The sequence below is a fragment of the Lontra canadensis genome, unplaced genomic scaffold (genome assembly GCF_010015895.1).
Source record: "Lontra canadensis isolate GAN:19392208 unplaced genomic scaffold, GSC_riverotter_1.0 scaffold7, whole genome shotgun sequence".
Classification (NCBI taxonomy): Eukaryota; Metazoa; Chordata; class Mammalia; order Carnivora; family Mustelidae; genus Lontra; species Lontra canadensis.
In genome coordinates, this window is record NW_022631001.1 from 10,580,003 (window position 1) to 10,597,185 (window position 17,183).

Below are 17,183 nucleotides of genomic sequence, written 5' to 3' on the forward strand. Positions count from 1 at the left end.
ATGAGAAAGCCAATGTATCACTTTTTATTTAAAAAATAAATATTTAACAAAAATTTAAATATAAAGCAAAGTAAGATATAAATGGCCTAGTCATCAAGTACCATGGTGTCACATGCTCTTGATCCTGAAAATCATGGGGAGACAATGCAGCATTGCAAGGCAGGGAGTGACATCATCAGCAAATTCCTGATTTAAAACCATTAAAAATCAAATCTTACAAACAGAACTAGCAATAAGGACATTATTCACTTTTGAAAAATACATGTTTAAGTTCTTATTCTCTTGTAGCAAGAGTGTTTCATCTGATTATGTGTTTCTAAGTTAGGTAAAAGTGCCAAATACATTAATTTTTGAACTTTAATTCTGTGAGAGGCACAGGTCTTGGAGTTTAGCAAATATTAACAGCTTTAGCCCTGATAAGAGCTTTGGAGATCTGTGCTCTTGGTAACTCAATTTTTTATTTTTTTTTTAAGTGTTTTTCTTCTTCTTTTTAAAATATTTTATTTATTTATTTGAGAGAGTGAGTGAGCAAGAGAGAGAGAGAGAAAGCACAAGCAGGGGGAGCAGCCAAGGGAGAGGGAGAAGCAGACTCCCCAGTGAGCAGGGAGCCTGACCTGGGGCTCAATCCCAAGACCCTGAGTTCATGACCTGAGCTGAAGACAGACGCTCAACTGACGAGCCACCCAGGCAGCCCAGTAACTCTATCTAGAGGTGAGAAAACTGAGACACAGAAAGTGAGTCACAACCTAAGGTAACATAACTAGGAAGTGGCAGTGCCACAAGGAAGGTGATGCCCTTCCCTGGAATGTAAGAGAAGCCGGGCAGGATGGCTGAAATGCACTGCGTGAGCTCCGTCTGGGACGATGTAACTTGGACAGGTGGACAAATTAGAAATGTACATGACAACATGCCTCTGGCAAAATGCAATGTCTTAATTACGGCTGACATGGAAGGTTTACTCCTACACTAAAGGGAAGATTCTAAAAGTCCACCCTGCGTTCATTGACTCATTCATTTGCTGCACCTGGGCAAACATGTGTTTCTTTAACAAGACTTTAGGAAGCCACGAGTCATCCACATCCTGTCTGTTCCTGGCTGAAGAATACAGCCTAGTAATAGAAGTCCTTAGTAAAGCAAATCGTTGTGTAGCCTCGACAGTGATGAGTGCTGAAGACAGGGCTTCCCTGGAAAAGTTACAGTTCAGGGGAGGCTGTAAGGGTAAGAATTCAGCAGGTAGAGTGTGCTGAGCAGTCATCTGAGTACTGGGATCAGCAGCTGCACTGGCTGGGAAGGTGCACACAGTCAAGAACAGGAAGATGATTGGCTGGGAGGGTAGTGGACAATGGACTGCTTGATCTTGGGAATAGCCCCAACAATGTCCTTTCATTCGAATCTCTGCTTATCCAAAGCAAATCCATTCTTAAAGGCCAGTCTCAAGTGTCATTACTCAAGCCTTTCCTGAACTTGCTACTATTCTCTCTTCTGAACACCCAGACCAGTCTGATTATAGCAGTTTTTTTAAACTAATATTTTTTAAAGATTTTATTCATTTATTTAAAAGAGAGAGAGACACCTGAACCAAAGACACTGAGCCAAAGGCAGTGGTTTAACGGAGTGAGCCACCCAGGTGTCCATATGGCTTTTTCCTTGTACCTGCAGATAATTAGAAAGCTAAACTAATTAATCGTTCATGCTGAGCCACAGACTCCTTCGTGCAAGACTGTTCTACACTAACCTCTGATCCCTTTGAAATACTGGAAAGTGCATTACAGAGAGAAACGCTCAATAACTATTCGCTGAATTGAAAAAAAAAATTAAAAAATACTTGGACATCAGTATTTTTTTCCTAAAATCTATATGCATGATATGATAAAACTAGGATTATATTTATATTATACTTTTTTTGTTACTCCATTCTAAAACCATAGGAATCTGTAGTTCTGTGATTTACTTATTCATTTCACTAGAAATCTTTAGTTCTATGATTTATTTATTCACTTAATAGGTAGTTATGATCCTTACCACAGACAAGGTAATCTGCTAGATGAAGCAAATCAGAGAAGGCTGCTTTCCCCAGTTAGCACTCTTGGGCTCACAGCTGCTGTTAGGCAAGTGTACAGCCAGACCGGCCAGCAGCAGAGTCCCTAACCCCATGTACTGGATTTGCCTTCCTTACGGGAGCATCATTTATGAACTAAGTGACGGCTGCTACCATGATCACATCTTTTCCTACGAGACCAACGTTATTCACCTTCTATGGAAGAATCAGCATTAACATAGGCCACAGCACGTTCCTGAAGGAGTCTGGAATTCTCCTATAATAAAGAAGAAAGAAAACCATAAACATACCATGACCTCCCCCTAAAACAATATACATCTACTTGTGTTGTGTGCAGATTTTGGAAGTAAGCTGACCACAAAATTGATACATAAGATTCTGAAAATTGAGTTTGTTTAGGAGAATTCCGATAAAGACCATTCTAAGAAATAATGAGCAAAACATTTTTAAAACTAAAATTTAAGATGAACTTGCCCATATTCTTAATATGGTAAATAGAAAATGAGCTGATTCCTTAACTATGCCATGGTTTATCCTTTAAGAAATTCTCTTAGCAAACACGAATGACCTAAGAAAGAAACCCCTCAGTGGAAATCTTCCCATGAACATCTCTCTCTCAATCTCTCTCTCTTTCTCATTTTTTAAAGTAGGCTTCAAACCACTGTGGAGCCCAACTGGGCTTGAACTTCTAACCCTGAGATCCAGACCTGATCTGAGCTCACGAGTGGGATGTTTAACCAACTGACCCATTCAGGCTGGCCCCCCCTCCATCCGAACATTTCTTTATTTAAGAAAAGAATCTTGCCTGATTCAATAATTTCAAATTTCAAATTTATGGGTTAAAAATATATGAAATTTCTGTACTATACTCAGAAGCATGAAGTTCTCCTGTGGGATGGCACCACCTACTGGTCAAAGCTGATCATTGCACAACAATAAAATGCTGAGGAAAAGCATTGCCGGCTTTTTTTTTTAGCTATCAGGTGGATTTTGAATCTCCAAAACATGTGATTTCCTAAGCGTCCGGACAGTAAGAGGAGAAGTGAAAAAAACCTGTAGCTCTAGGTGGTGAATCTGGAAGAGACAAACCTCAAAATATTTAGGATCTTTCTGATGCCACCATAAATCTTTCCTGTCTTCAGGAGCATTACTACCTCCCCGCCCACCGCCCACCCCCACAAAGACAGTTGAAGTTTATGCGGATTCTTCAATTCCTAAAGTATATAATAGAATCCAAGTAAGTTTTACACCATGACTGGCAGTTAATGAGGTAAACATTAACTTTGCATATGTGTACAGCTAATGGTCCTAGTCCACAAGGCCAACAATATATGCAAGTTTAAACATATGCCATCTACATTTTAAATCCAGTACAGTTAGCATATACTGTTATTAGTTTCAGGTGTACCATATAGTGATTCAACAGTTCTATACACTACCCAGTGCTCATAATGGTTAAGTGTACTCTTAATCCCCATCACCTATTTCACAGCACCACCACCTCCCTCTGATAACCATCTGTTCGTTCTCTGTAGTTAAGAGACTATTTCTTGGTTTGTCTCTTTCTCTACCCTTCCCCCTTGGTTGTTTCTTGAATTCCATATACGATATTCATCTTTCTCTAACTTATTTTGCTTAGCATTATACTCTCTAGATCCATCCATGTTATTGCAAATGGCAAGATTTCATTCTTTTTTACAGCTGAATAGTATTCCATTCTAGACATATCTATATAGATCTCACATCTTCTTTATCCATTCATCTATTGATGGACACTTGGGCTGCTTCCATAATTTGACTATTGTAAATAATGCTGCCATAAACACATAGGTGCATATATCTTTTTGAGTTAGTGTTTTTCATATTTGAGTAGTGGAATTACTGGATCATATGGTAATTCTATTTTTTAATTTTTTGAGGACCCTCCATACTGGTTTCCACAGTGGTTGCATCAGTTTGCATTCCCACCAACCATTCATAAGGGTTCCTTTTTCTCCACATTCTTGCCAACACTTTTGTCTTTGATTTTATACATTTTGACCAGTGTGAGGCAATACCTCATTGTGGTTCTGATTTCCATTTCCCTGATGATGAGTGACATTGAGCATTTTTTCCTGTGTCCATTGGTTATCTGTATATCTTCTTGGGGAAATGTCTGTTCATGTTTTCTGCTCATTTTTTAATCAGATTGGTTTTTATGTGTTGAGTTGCTCAGTTCTTTTTATGTTTTGGATATCAACCTTTTATCAGGTAAGTTGTTTGCAAAAGACAGTAGCCTGTCTTTCAGTACTGTTTATTGCTTCCTTCGCTGTACAGGTTTTTGATATAATCTCAATAGTTTAATTTTTAGTTTCCCTTGCCTCAGGAAAGGCATTATTGAGCATGATGTCAGCTGTGGGTTTTCATATATGGTCTTTTTATGTTGAGGTGTGTTTCCTCTAAACCTACTTTGTTGAGGGTTTTCATCACAAATGGATGTAATACTTTGTCAAAAGCTTTTTCTGCATCTATTGAAATGAGTATATGGTTATCCTTTCTCTTGCTGATGTGATGTATCAAACTAGCTGATTTGCAAATATTGAACCACCTAGGTTTAAAATCCCACTTAGTTGTGGTGAATGTTTTTTTTTAATGTATCATTGGATTCAGTTAGCTAATATTTTGTTCAGGATTTTTGCATCTACGTTCATCAAAGATATTGGCTTGCAGTTCTTTTTGTGTAGTGTTACTTACCTGGTCCTGGTATCAGGTTAATGTTGGTCCCATAGAATGAATTTGGAAACTTTATTTCTGTTTCTATTTCATGGATTAGTTTGAAAAAATAGGTATTAACTCTTTTTAAAGTTTTTGGTAGAAATCTCCTGTAAAGCCATCTGGTCCTGGACTTTTGTTTGTTGGGAATTTTTTGATTACTGATTTAAATTCATTGCTGGTAATTGATCTATTCAAATTTTCTATTTCTTCCTGATTCAGTTTTGATAAATTATATAAGTTACATGTTTCTAAGAATTTATCCATTTCTTCTGGGCTGTCCAGTTTGTTGGCACATAAAATTTTTCATAATATTCTCTTCTAATCTTCTGTAGATCTGAGGTGTTGGCTGGTATTTCTCCTCTTTCATTTCTGATTTTGTTTATTTAGAGCCCTCTCTTTTATTTTGGTGAGTTTAGCTAAAGGTTTATCAATTTTGTTGATCTTTTCACAGAAAAAGCTCCTGGTTTCATTGATCTGTTGTATTGTTTTTTGTTTATTTTGTTGTTAGTTTCTATTTTGTTTATTTCTGCTCTAATCTTTACAGTTCCCTTCCTTCTATTGATTTGGGGTTTTGTTTCTTCTTTTTCTAGTTTTTTTAGATGTAAGGTTAGGTTGTTTATCTGAGATTTTTCTTGCTTCTTGAGGTAGGCATGTATTGCTATAAATTTCCCTCTTAGAACAGCTTTTCCTGTATCCCAAAGAATTTGGGCCATTGTGTTTTCATTTTCATTTGTTTCCATGTGTTTTTTGATTTCCTCTTTCATTTCTTGGTTGACCCACTCACTGTTTAGTAGCATGTTATTTAACCTCCATGTGTTTGTGCTCTTTCCAGATTTATTTATTTATTTATTTATTTATTTTGTGGTTGACTTGTAGTTTCACATTGTTGTGGTCAGAAAAGATGCATGGGAGGCCTTCAATCTTTTTGAATTTGTTAAGGCTTATCTTGTGGCATAATATATGATCTATACTGGAAAATATTCCTTACAGACTTGAGAGGAATGTGTATTCTGCTGTTTTAGAATGGAATGTTCTGAATATTCTGTTAGATCCATCTGGTCCAAAGTGTCATTCAAAGCCTCTATTTCCTTATTGATTCTGTTTGCATAATCTATCTGTTGATATAAACAGGGTGTCAAAGTCCCCTACTATTACAATTAGTTCCTTTATGTTTGTTGTTAACTGCTTTACATATTTGAGTGCTCCCCTGTTGGGTGCATAAACACAATTGTTACATCTTCTTGTTGGATTATTTCTTTTATGATTATATAGTGTCCTTCTTTGTCTTTTGTTACAGTCTTTGTTTTCAAATCCACCTTGTCCAATGTACGTTTTGCTAGCCCAGATTTCCTTTCACATCTATTTGCATAAATGTTTCTCCATCCCTTCACTTTCAGTCTGCATGTGTATCCAAGTCTAAAATGAATCTCTTGTAGGCAGCATGTATATGGGTCTTGCTTTTTTATCCATTCTGTCTCAATGCCTTTTGATTGGAATGTTTAGTCCATTTACATTCAAAGTAATTATTGATAGTGATGTACTTATTGCCATTTTGTTACTTGTTTTAATAGTTCCTCTCTGTTCCTTTCTTCCTTGGCTCTCTTCTCCCATGGTTTGTTGGCTTTCTCTAGTGACATACTTGAATTCCTGTCTCTTTATTTTTTGCACATCCATTACCGGTTTCTGATCTGTGGTTACCACTGGGTTTGTGTATAACATCTTCCGTGTAAAGGTAAAATTACTTCTAAATGGGCCTATCAAATATTCCGCAGTGAGACTTCCTGCCTTATTTTTACCATGATTTAATTTAGAGTCAGTCATATAAGGAACATAAATGTGAAAAGTATCCCTTACTGTACAGGCTCAAGGGGGGATTTAAATGTGGTTAGCTTTAGGAGCTAATTTGGAAAGTGCAATAGAAATGTGATATTTTATTTTGATGTTTGGTTTCTAGTGAATTTACTGTCACACTCCCAGGTAGTGAAGAGTAATCATTTGACTACTGGCATTAGTGGCTTGAAAAGTTCAAACAAAACAGTTCCTTTATGCAAAGAGATTGTTATTTTGAAACAAGGATGTTTTGTTTCAGATTTTGGAAAAAAGTGACTATGTTCTCATTGAATTTACTTGTTATTTTTACATCCTTGATAATCAAGTCCTAACTCCTTTACTATTATGAAAATTTATGTTGTAGCAAATTATCAACTAACCTCTGCCCACTCGGTAGAACCAAGAAGACCAAATTCTTCTGCATCCCAGCTTGCAAACAAAATTGTTCTTCTAGGTCTCCATCCTAAAATATATGTGTAGACACATAAATGCTGGGAAAATGCATAATATATCCAAGACATTGTAAAACTCCACAGAAAAGCAACACTATAACTTCATTGGCTGTTTAGGAAAGGTGAACTCTGGTGAGAATTTTTACTTATATAATTTCCTTTCATGAGATTTTAAAGACGAATTGTCAATAAAAAAGCACATTTGCGCTGAAAAGGGGGAAAACGTAGACACATCAAAAATTCTGTGAGGTCCTAATATTTTAATCGGTGTATAATGATTGGATATACACAGGCAGCCATCTGGCTCTGCAGCTGCCCGGAGAGAAAGAAGAAAGTGCTAGATGTGGTCTGTGTTCTGAAAGCAGAGGGAATGGAGAAAAAATTCCTTACAACTCTTCCACATTCTGGCATCGTACAAACAATTGTTCACTGTCGGCTGGTTGTGTGATTTCACTCCATTCTCTGCTAGAAACCATCAACAGAAGCTCTGTTAGCAGTTCCGATGTCTGTGGCTGCTGCAATAATTCAGCATCACTCAACAAGGAAGTGATACGGCTGGGAGTTATGAACACTGACCTTGGAGTTAAAGAAATATCTGATTTCAATTCTTGGTTCTTTTGCTTACTAGCAGGAGGACTGAGGGGGAAGTTATGCAAGCTTCCTCAGTTTCCCTTTCTTCATCTGTACCCCAGAAGTAGCAAGGTAAAGATGAAGATACTACTTGATTTGGGGGAAGACTGAATGGAGTCATGTTTACAAATACAGCACTTCATATGTGCTCCAGAATTTGTCATCATTTTGGTAAATAGCTCATTTGTGCTTATTAAGAAGATGGATCCCTACAGCTGAGTCCAATGTTCTATTTTTGTCAAGTTTGTTCATGATATTATTAAAATTTCCTATGAATTGTTATTCCTCATCATTGCATTCTTTGGGCATGCTATTTTTGTCATTGCGATGTTCTGTATTCACCATGGGGAGTCTTATTGCAAAATCATGGCATTTTTTTTTGTACTACTGTTAAGCACTAGCTAATTTATGAGCTATGTAGATTCAAGGTTTCATAATTCTATGTTCTTTAAACACAAGATAGCTGTGTGGGAAAAAAAGAATAGAGCCCTTTATCATTTTGTTTTAAAGAGAAACATGGCTTTGCAGACTGGTAGCCAGAAATTTGACTTGAAACCCTGGTTCTCTGACTCTGCCATACACTAGCTACATCACACACTAGCGATACAACTGGATTCTATAAACCTTAATTAGCTTATTGGTGAAAAAAGAACAGAAATAACTAAACTTCTCCATGGTTGCTAGGAGTTCAAAATTGAGAACACACAAAAACACTGGTTCTCTGAGGAAATGAGAACCATGCAAACTGAACATATTTTTGCCATTGTTTTTATTGTTACTAAAAAACCCTGGATCACATTTCCAGCCCCAAATCCTTGTTTGCAGGGTCAGTATACAGAGTGGATTTTCTGCTCTCAGGGTGTAATTTATTTTCAAAAGCAGCTGTTCGAATTCAATCTTATCTTTGTTTTCAAAGGAAGATTCTAAAATGATTGGAGCAACGGTGCTAGGAGAAGGCTAAATCTTGGGAGAGCAAACAAAGGCTGGGGCTGTGGAAAGGCAAACATCAAACTTCTGAGAAATTCTATTAGGCAGCAAGACCAGTACTTTTCTGAAAAAGCTTCCATCTCCTCACTTGGGACACCTGACCTGACGTGTGAGGCTAGAAGGGCCCAAGGAACTTCTACTCACAGTTCTCTGATCAGGACACTTCAGCCTATGACCTATTTTGGTTTGTCCTCTCGTGTGAAGAAACCCATTTCCGCCTTCTTTGCTGTCAGAAGCAACCCCTAACAGTGGAACTCCTTTATTTCAGATTATAATTTTATGAATACCAATAATGTAAATAACATTCTATAAATAAGCAAAAATAAACAATATAATTAACTAACCCACATGAGATATATAGCCACTCATTACTGAAAGCCGTTCTAAGGACCTGATGCTATGAAGGTGGTACACTTTACATCCATGCTCTCAGGTGACCCTTCACACAATCCTGTAAGAATGCGGTGATTTTACACAATTCACAGAGGACTACACGGAGATTCAGAGAGGTTGATCTTTTTTACTTTGTTTATATTACCTTCTTTCTTCAGTGTTCCAAAACTCCTCACAATTTCATGAACAACAGCTGCTCCGCTCTGAGGGTCAATGCCACCAAACACCCATGAGTCACGGTGACCTCCAAGAATGACATATCTGTCTAGAAAGCATCATTGCAGAATTACTTGTCATTCCAAGTCAACAACAGAGCAAACTGCAAATAACTCAAGAGCATCCAAACACAGAGCTTTCGTGACTCAAAGAAAGATAACACGGTTCCTGAAGACTTGTATAAATACACTATTTTGTTCTGATTTTGATGTGTGAAGAAAATATGAATGTGATAAGCAAAGATATACTTCAACATATGATAATAATCATAGGTACAGAAGTAATGTTATGTCTAGAATTATAGAAATTATTCTATCCATGTCTTTTTATAATTCTATTACTTCTCTCTTACCTACTTATCACTTTGCTTCCAGTATTTTCAGAGTAAGAGAACTCAGGGGCCACATAGTAGGTTCTCCATTTCCTACTCCTTCTGGTCAATTTTCAAGGCACAGCTCAGTGATTTTCCTCCTCTGACTCTTTCCTAGCTTCCAAATGGGAGGGAAATTATCCCACGATCCAGCTTTCAGAGCAATCCTATCATATCCGACAAAGCAGTTACCACACTTCAATGTATGGCTCCTTGCCCATGGACCCTTGTCCTCATTTTATCCCTCCATCCCTCATGCCTAATACAAAGCCAGCACAAAACAGGTACCCAGGAAGATTCAGTGAATTGCCCATTACATGTTATTTAGTACTGACCGAAAGCATACCAATATTCTTTATCCCTGAAAGAAGCACTGGCTGCTTCTAAGAAAAACGTGATTTAACTCTAATGCCTGTTGGTAACAAATATATAACCTTAATTCCTAAGGAAGTGAAACATAATGAAGTAAGGCTATTTTATAAAACTTATTAATCTGTAATTTCATCTGAAATTCTGTAAAAATCATGTGTCTATATATCTTATTAACTTCAGTGCAAAATAAAACTATATAAAGGATTCATTCCTTAATTTTCTTTCTTTTTTGTGTTTCAGAGAGTGAGCACACATGAGTGGGGTTGGGCAGCAGAGAGAGAGAGAGAAGACAGAGAATCTTAAGCTGAGTGTGGAGCCTGATGCAGGGCTTGATCTCATGACCCTGACATCAGGACCCAAGCCAAAAATCAAGAGTTGGAAGCTTAACTGACTGAGCCACCTAGGCACCCCAAGTTTACCTTAATTTTCTAAGGGTGTTATCTTTTATACAGATGCTTGTAGCTATCATGAAGATATTTCCCCAAGCAAAATACATGGTAAACAAATCCAGAAACCCTGAGAAAATACCTCAAAATGACCTCTTCCCTGCCCTTCCTCCCTTGATCCTCTACTTGAAGCATGCACAGTTTAATATTAACTAACCTTGGGCATCTAGCCAACAGGGACCCATACTCCCTTTTCTTTACAACATGTATCACAATACAAAAATTACCTCATATTTATGAATTCTATGCTTATGTAAGTTCCCTGAGGGCGAAGAACTGCTGTGCTCTGTTCATCTCACGTTCCCAGAGCTCCGAGGAGTCCATGGCCTAGAAGAACTGTTCAATCAATATCCGCTGGTCAAATGATTAATTTACCTGGTTCTACAGCTCCTCTGAGAGTCCCAATCACATTGTATATTCTCGTCACTTTGTTGTTAGAATGGATGTGCATCTTGACTTTTCTAATGCAAAAATAAAGGACACACACTGAAAATACTAGTTAATGCTCGGTCACCCACAATTTTTTAACTCTTACATCATTTTAAAGATTTCTAAATGTACACATGCCAGAATTCCATTGTTCAGGTTGTCTGATACTAAGGATGTAAGTGCTCTCCCCTCCACAACTTGTGGGATTTCTTTTTCCTGCTGGTACTAGATATATTTTACTTTTTCAGTCATCCTCTGTAATTTTTTTTTTTTTTTTGAAAAAAGATTTCCTTCCCCGAAAGAGAGTTGCAATAGAAAGAGTCTCTTAACTGTGTAGAAAAGTTTCCAAGAAAGCCAGGTCCAACATTGTAGGGCACTTGGAGACTTCCTTTCCAGCTGCTATCTGGAGGCGGGGCCCCACCCATTTTCCTGTTGAATGCAGAAAGTGTTATTAGCTGAAGGAACACTTTGGAGCTACCAGTTAAAATGTCAGTGAGCTCGCTTTCTTGAGGGCCTGCTCCTAGGCTTCTATGATTCAGGGAAATGCCATTTACCCCTCACTATGGCTCTTAAGACGCAGGATCACTGTCACTCTTCCTTCAAAGATGAGAGGTATGAGGCTTAGAGAGACAGGTAACACGCGTGAAGTCATGCAGCTGGTGTGTGGTACAGCTGAGGGTCAAACCGCTGGTAAGAATCCAGACTCTGCATTCCCAGTTTCTAACAGAAAGCCAGTTTACAAAAGTGCTTTCCAGAGCACACACTGGGGAAAGAGCTCTGATGTCACACTTGGGGATTTTCTAGTTTGTTATTTTTCCCACTGATAAATATCATCTTTCACAAAGTCCTTCCACACACATCTATTAGAGAGTGAAGAAGAGCAAAGGAAAAGCTTTCCCTTCAATCAACAGGCCCTAAAAGCTTCATGCTATTTTTTGTTTTGTTTTGCTTTAATTTAAAAAGGTAGAGAGGCACCTCAGTGGCTCAGGTCATGATCCCAGGGTCCTGGGCTGGAGCCCCTCATCAGGCTCCCTACTCAGAGGGGAGCTTGCTTCTCCCTCTGCCCGCTGCTCCCCCTGCTTGTGCATGCACGCTCTCTCTCTCTGTCAAATAATAATAATAATAATAATAATAATAATAATTTAAAAACTTTTTAAAAAAGTAAAAAAGTAGAAAGACTCAGGCAGACCAGCCAGTACATGCCACTAGCCCTGGTTATTTCTCAGAGGTTAACTGAGAAAGATAATGTGATAAAGTTTATGGAATGAAGGGGTTCTTGTGGTTTTACTTCAACATAACTGCCTTTACTCTTTTAAGACCACTGATTCATTCATTCTTGATTTCGACATGGAAACCAATTATGCCCTTGCTACACTGTTAACAAAGAGAAGAATGTGGTTCAAGGGAAAATTAAGAGCATGAGAAAGATCAATCTATCTTTTATGACCTTATCTGTCCTCATAGACAACCCCACACACCCTCGGCTTCGCAATGGAGCAAGGTCTCCAGCTCCCTCCTTCATTCTGGGCCTACACACACCTGCTCTTCCCTGCCTGCCTCTTTGAGGAAATGGGAACAATTCAACTTGACCTAGAAGCCACTGCACACACAATACTAAAATAACCGATTAGATTATCTTCTCATAGAAAACTAATTATAGGTAATATTCTATTTTAAAATGCTCTATCAGAGAGTAAATGCTTACTTTTTTTCCCCAGGAGTTTGGCTAACAAACATAATTTCAAGTAATACACTACATAATTTGTTTATCTATTTATAATAAAATTTCACATTAAGACCATCAAGTAACATGAAGAGGCATTTTACATTGGTAAAAAGCATAATCAGTCAAAACAGCAGAGTATTAAATATGCAAAAATGTTGCAGAACATATGTGAAGAAATATATACCTATGCTGGATTATACATAAAATATTTCTATAATGATATATTGTAAGTTAACAATACTAATTGCTTTGGTGGGGTAATGGGTAAGATGGAAACCTTTTATAGTATACCCTTTGAATTTTAAACCGTGTAAATGTTATTTCCTTCTCGAAATAAAAACATGATAAACAAAACAATGTAAATTCATCAGGAAGAATAACAGTAAATTTGTGTATTATAATACAAGGAAGGAAATGAATAGTCCATATTCCCACAAAATAATAAAATATAAAGCTACAATTGTAGTGCCCCATAAGACAAGCAAACAGATCACTGGAACAGAATTTAATAGTTGTATATAAGACTCTGATGTATCCATGTGGGAAATATAATACATCTATGGAGAATAGAAGTTTTAGTCAATAAATGTTACTAACATAATTAAAAATATATTCTGCTTTAGGTACTTATTTCACTCTATAAATAAAACATAAATTCCAAGAATATAAAAAAGTTGAATATTAAACTATCAAACCACAAAAATTTCAGGAAATGTAAGTAAATGTTGAAAATGTCTCTGAAAAGATTTGATTGGATAGGTGATGCTCAACAAATATGTATGAACAGCATTGCATTTAATATCGATATCCTGGGGGCACCTAGGTGGCTCAGTGGGTTAAAGCCTCTGCTTCCGGCTCAGGTCATGATCCCAGGGTCCCGGGATCAAGCCCCACATCGGGCTCTCTGCTCAGCAGGGAGCCTGCTTCCCCCTCTCTCTCTGCCTGCCACTCTGACTACTTGTGATCTCTCTCTGTCAAATAAATAAATTAAAAAAAATCTTTAAAAAAATCTGTATCCTGTAGCAAATTAATTTTTATTTGTCCGTTTGGCAAAGATTTATTGTCTACAATGTTCAAGACAGTGTGATCTACTCACTAAGGAACACAGATAATATACATGACACAGTGGTTCTACCAAAGAGTGTAATCAGAAGTTAATCAGATATAAAGTCAACTATAAAACAAAGCAAGATAAATGATAGAGAAAGTTGTAAAGAATATAGACAAAAGAAAGCTTAATTTAGCTTGTGGGATCATGAACAACTTTCTAGAGGTTTTACTTATTTGAATTTTAAAGGATTAACATGGGAAGATGATGTGAAGAATGTTCCAGGTACAAAGTATGGTATAAAGAGGTACAGAAGCAGAAAAAGCATAGGGCAAGTGTAAGGCATGGTGACTGTTTTGGCTGCAGTATAAGATGACTAGGGTAACCATGACAGAAGCCTGAAAAGGAGTAAAACTTTGTTTCTAGGAAAATGGAAATGTGCTTTACCCTATTCTTCCTGATAAGTACAACTAAATTCTCTGGACCGTAAGTGTATAGAAAATAAACATTAGGCTCTGAAGGGTGAAGAGAAGAAAACATACTAGCTTGGGACCTCAGAGTACAAGAAAAGACACAGTGATGAGTTCCTTGAGTTTCTTTTTTGGTTTATCTACCCGAGACTTGGAGCTGAAGAAGCTGGCAAGCCAAAAATGTCCTATGGCACATTAGGAACACGCTATCTGACAAGAGCTGAATACACATTCTTCTTAAGTGCATATGGAACATATTACCAGGACAGACTATAGATTAGGCTGTAAAATGAGTCTAAATAAATTTAAATGACTGAGATCAGGCAAGCCACTTATTAGTTATATAATGTTTATTAATCCAACTACAAAAGAAATAATTTAGTAATCAATTATTATCAAGATGGGAATTTGGGAAAATGCAAATCTATGGAAATCAAATAGCTAACTCCTAAATACCCAATGGCTGAAAGAAAAAAAATCACAAGAGTAATTAGAAAATACTTGGTGTTGAATGGAAATGAAAACACAACATATCAAAACTTACAGGATGCAGCTAAAGCGGTGATTAGAGAGAAATGTATAGCCATAAACATCTATATTCAAGAAGTAGAGGGGTGCCTGGGTGGCTCAGTGGGTTAAGCCTCTGCCTTCAGCTCAGGTCATGATCTCAGGGTCCTGGGATCGAGCCCCACATCGGGCTCCCTGCTCAGCGGAGAGCCTGCTTCCCCCTCTCTCTCTCTGCCTGCCTCTCTACCTACTTGTGATCTCTGTCAAGTAAATAAATAAAATCTTAAAAAAAAAAAGTAGAAAGACATCAATCAATAAACTAGTCTTCCACCTTAGAAAACTGGACAATAAAGAGTAAACTAAGCTAGTATCAATCATAAGAAAGTAAATAATGAAGATTGTAACAAAAATAATTAGAGAATAGAGGAAAAAAATAGAGAAAACCCAGGACACCAAAAGTTGATTCTTTGACCAGATCAACAAAATTGATAAGTAATAGCATGACAGATGTTATTATTATTGCTGTCATTATTGTAGGTGTTGCTTTCACAATCCTAGTTACTCAGGGAGGCAAATGAAAGCCATGTAATCACATTCCCTTTAGTATAGATGGAAATCCCTCCCACCCAAGGAAATGTGGTTTTGTTTTATTTTAACTCACATCTCATCATCTTTTATTGAAATGCTCAGCATTCTTGGGCCATTATATGATTTTGTATTTCTCTTCATCATCTCACAGGTTTATTAAGAAATTCTCATTTTATGATGTATCCAACTTGTAAAACATCTTTTGCAATTAATACATCATATTAAATGGTTAACTGTGGACATCTGAGAATTAGCTGTCAGGGACAACAAGCATACTCCTCACCTAAGTGTGCTGAGGGAGAAAATTTACACAGTGAAATTCATAAACAAATTATATATTTTTTGAAAAAAATGTGTAAGACTAAATTCTAACTTTGTAGAATATTTCATTATATCTTAGAAAGTATGGAAAAAGAAATAGGAGAGGGGCCTCACTGGCTCAGTCGGTGGAGTATGTGACTCTTGATCTTGGGGTTGTGAGTTCGAGCCCCACGTTGGCTGTAGGGATTACTTAAAAATAAAATCTTTAAAAAAATAAAAGAAATAGGAGCTGTCTTCCTGCTTTTAATATATAAAGATCATCTCCTATTTCTAAGTAGACTGTGCTTCCAAAGTTCATTTTTAATTATGGTGTTCTCAAAGCAAAATGCACTTTTCCATGGTAGTGATGTTATTAATGGTGATTGCATTTATAAGATGGCTTAAAGAAGCTGACTTAAGTACATCAGAGACAAACTGCATTTGTGATTTTTTCTTCTGATCAAGTAATTCTAGCCCATATTTAGGACATAGCTGACACTGAACTAATTAATCAGAGCAGTCAAATGGTAGACATAATTAAGTATACCTCAAATCAATTCTATAAGATCTTTTCTTTTTTCCTTCCATGAATTATTTTTCTAATTACAAAGATAATAGAGGTTTTTAAAAACTTTTACATAATTGAGATTATTCTATGTCTCTGCATATCTATATATTTATCTCTAGATATCTAGATAGCTAGATAAATCTGCCATTTCCACTTAGTAGTGTAGCATATGCATGTTTCCATATTATTAGATATTCTTGTAGAAGATGTATTTTAACAGCTCCATGTACTATTATAGGCAGTGATGTATCTACTTATTGATTATTAAAGATATCTGTTATTTATAGTTTTCCACTATTATAAGTAATATTATAATCACTTTCATCTTTTAAATATCAAAGATATTTAGACTTTATAAATATGTTTAGATAAACACACAGCCATGGTACCCTCAGAAGTTGTGCCTGGATCCTGAATTCTAATCCATGTGGCAAAGCTGAGTCCAAAAGCAAAAAAGACCAAGGTGCTATTCCTTAATCTGCCCTTAAATGGGACATGTCCCTCCACTACTCCAAATGTCAGCCTTCTCAACTGTAAAAGAAGGTCATAAAAAGTCTCCTTATGGAGACTGGAATTAAATGATTAAGAATGCCTTAAACTCAAATAAGAAAAGGTACTACCTGGCCAGATGCTTCTCTCACTCCTACTTACAGAGAAGTCATGCTCTCTTCTTCCTAAAGGAGACTGGACAAGAAGGTACGTGCAGATGGAAAAAAGCAGGGCAGGACTGGGGAAAGGGTTCCAACGTCAGGAAAGCAAAGGGGGAAGAAGAATAGAGAGGAAAATAAAATGGAATTGCTCTCCCAGAGTGTTATCACAGGTCACCCAAGTTGTGGACAATACGAGGATGAGATGAGTAAGAGATTTCTTAGGAGAAAAGCTTGTGAGAGAAATAGCGGGGGGAGGCGGGACAAGGCTGAAAAGCCAACAGACTGCAATGCAGGTCTCATGTGGGGTAAAGGAGAAAGAGAAGGAAGGAAAGGGTGGTGGGTGGTGGCGTCAAGTTGGGCAAGCCTGCCTGCCATAGAATCCTGAGAC

The 17,183-nt window shown here is 37.1% G+C and overlaps 1 protein-coding gene across 3 annotated transcripts in view; it reads right to left on the reverse strand.

Annotated features, from left to right (window-relative positions):
* Positions 1-17,183, reverse strand: part of LOC116864964 (glutamate carboxypeptidase 2) — a 59,016-nt gene that overhangs the window by 14,502 nt on the left and 27,331 nt on the right. For all 3 annotated transcript variants that reach the window (XM_032852837.1, XM_032852838.1, XM_032852836.1), the window contains exons 8-12: positions 11,269-11,367; positions 10,885-10,970; positions 9,251-9,370; positions 7,024-7,106; positions 2,252-2,315 (exon numbers count right to left, since the gene is read on the reverse strand). In XM_032852837.1, the coding sequence (XP_032708728.1) occupies positions 2,252-2,315; positions 7,024-7,106; positions 9,251-9,370; positions 10,885-10,970; positions 11,269-11,367 (452 nt within the window). The remainder of the gene's footprint in view (positions 1-2,251; positions 2,316-7,023; positions 7,107-9,250; positions 9,371-10,884; positions 10,971-11,268; positions 11,368-17,183) is intronic.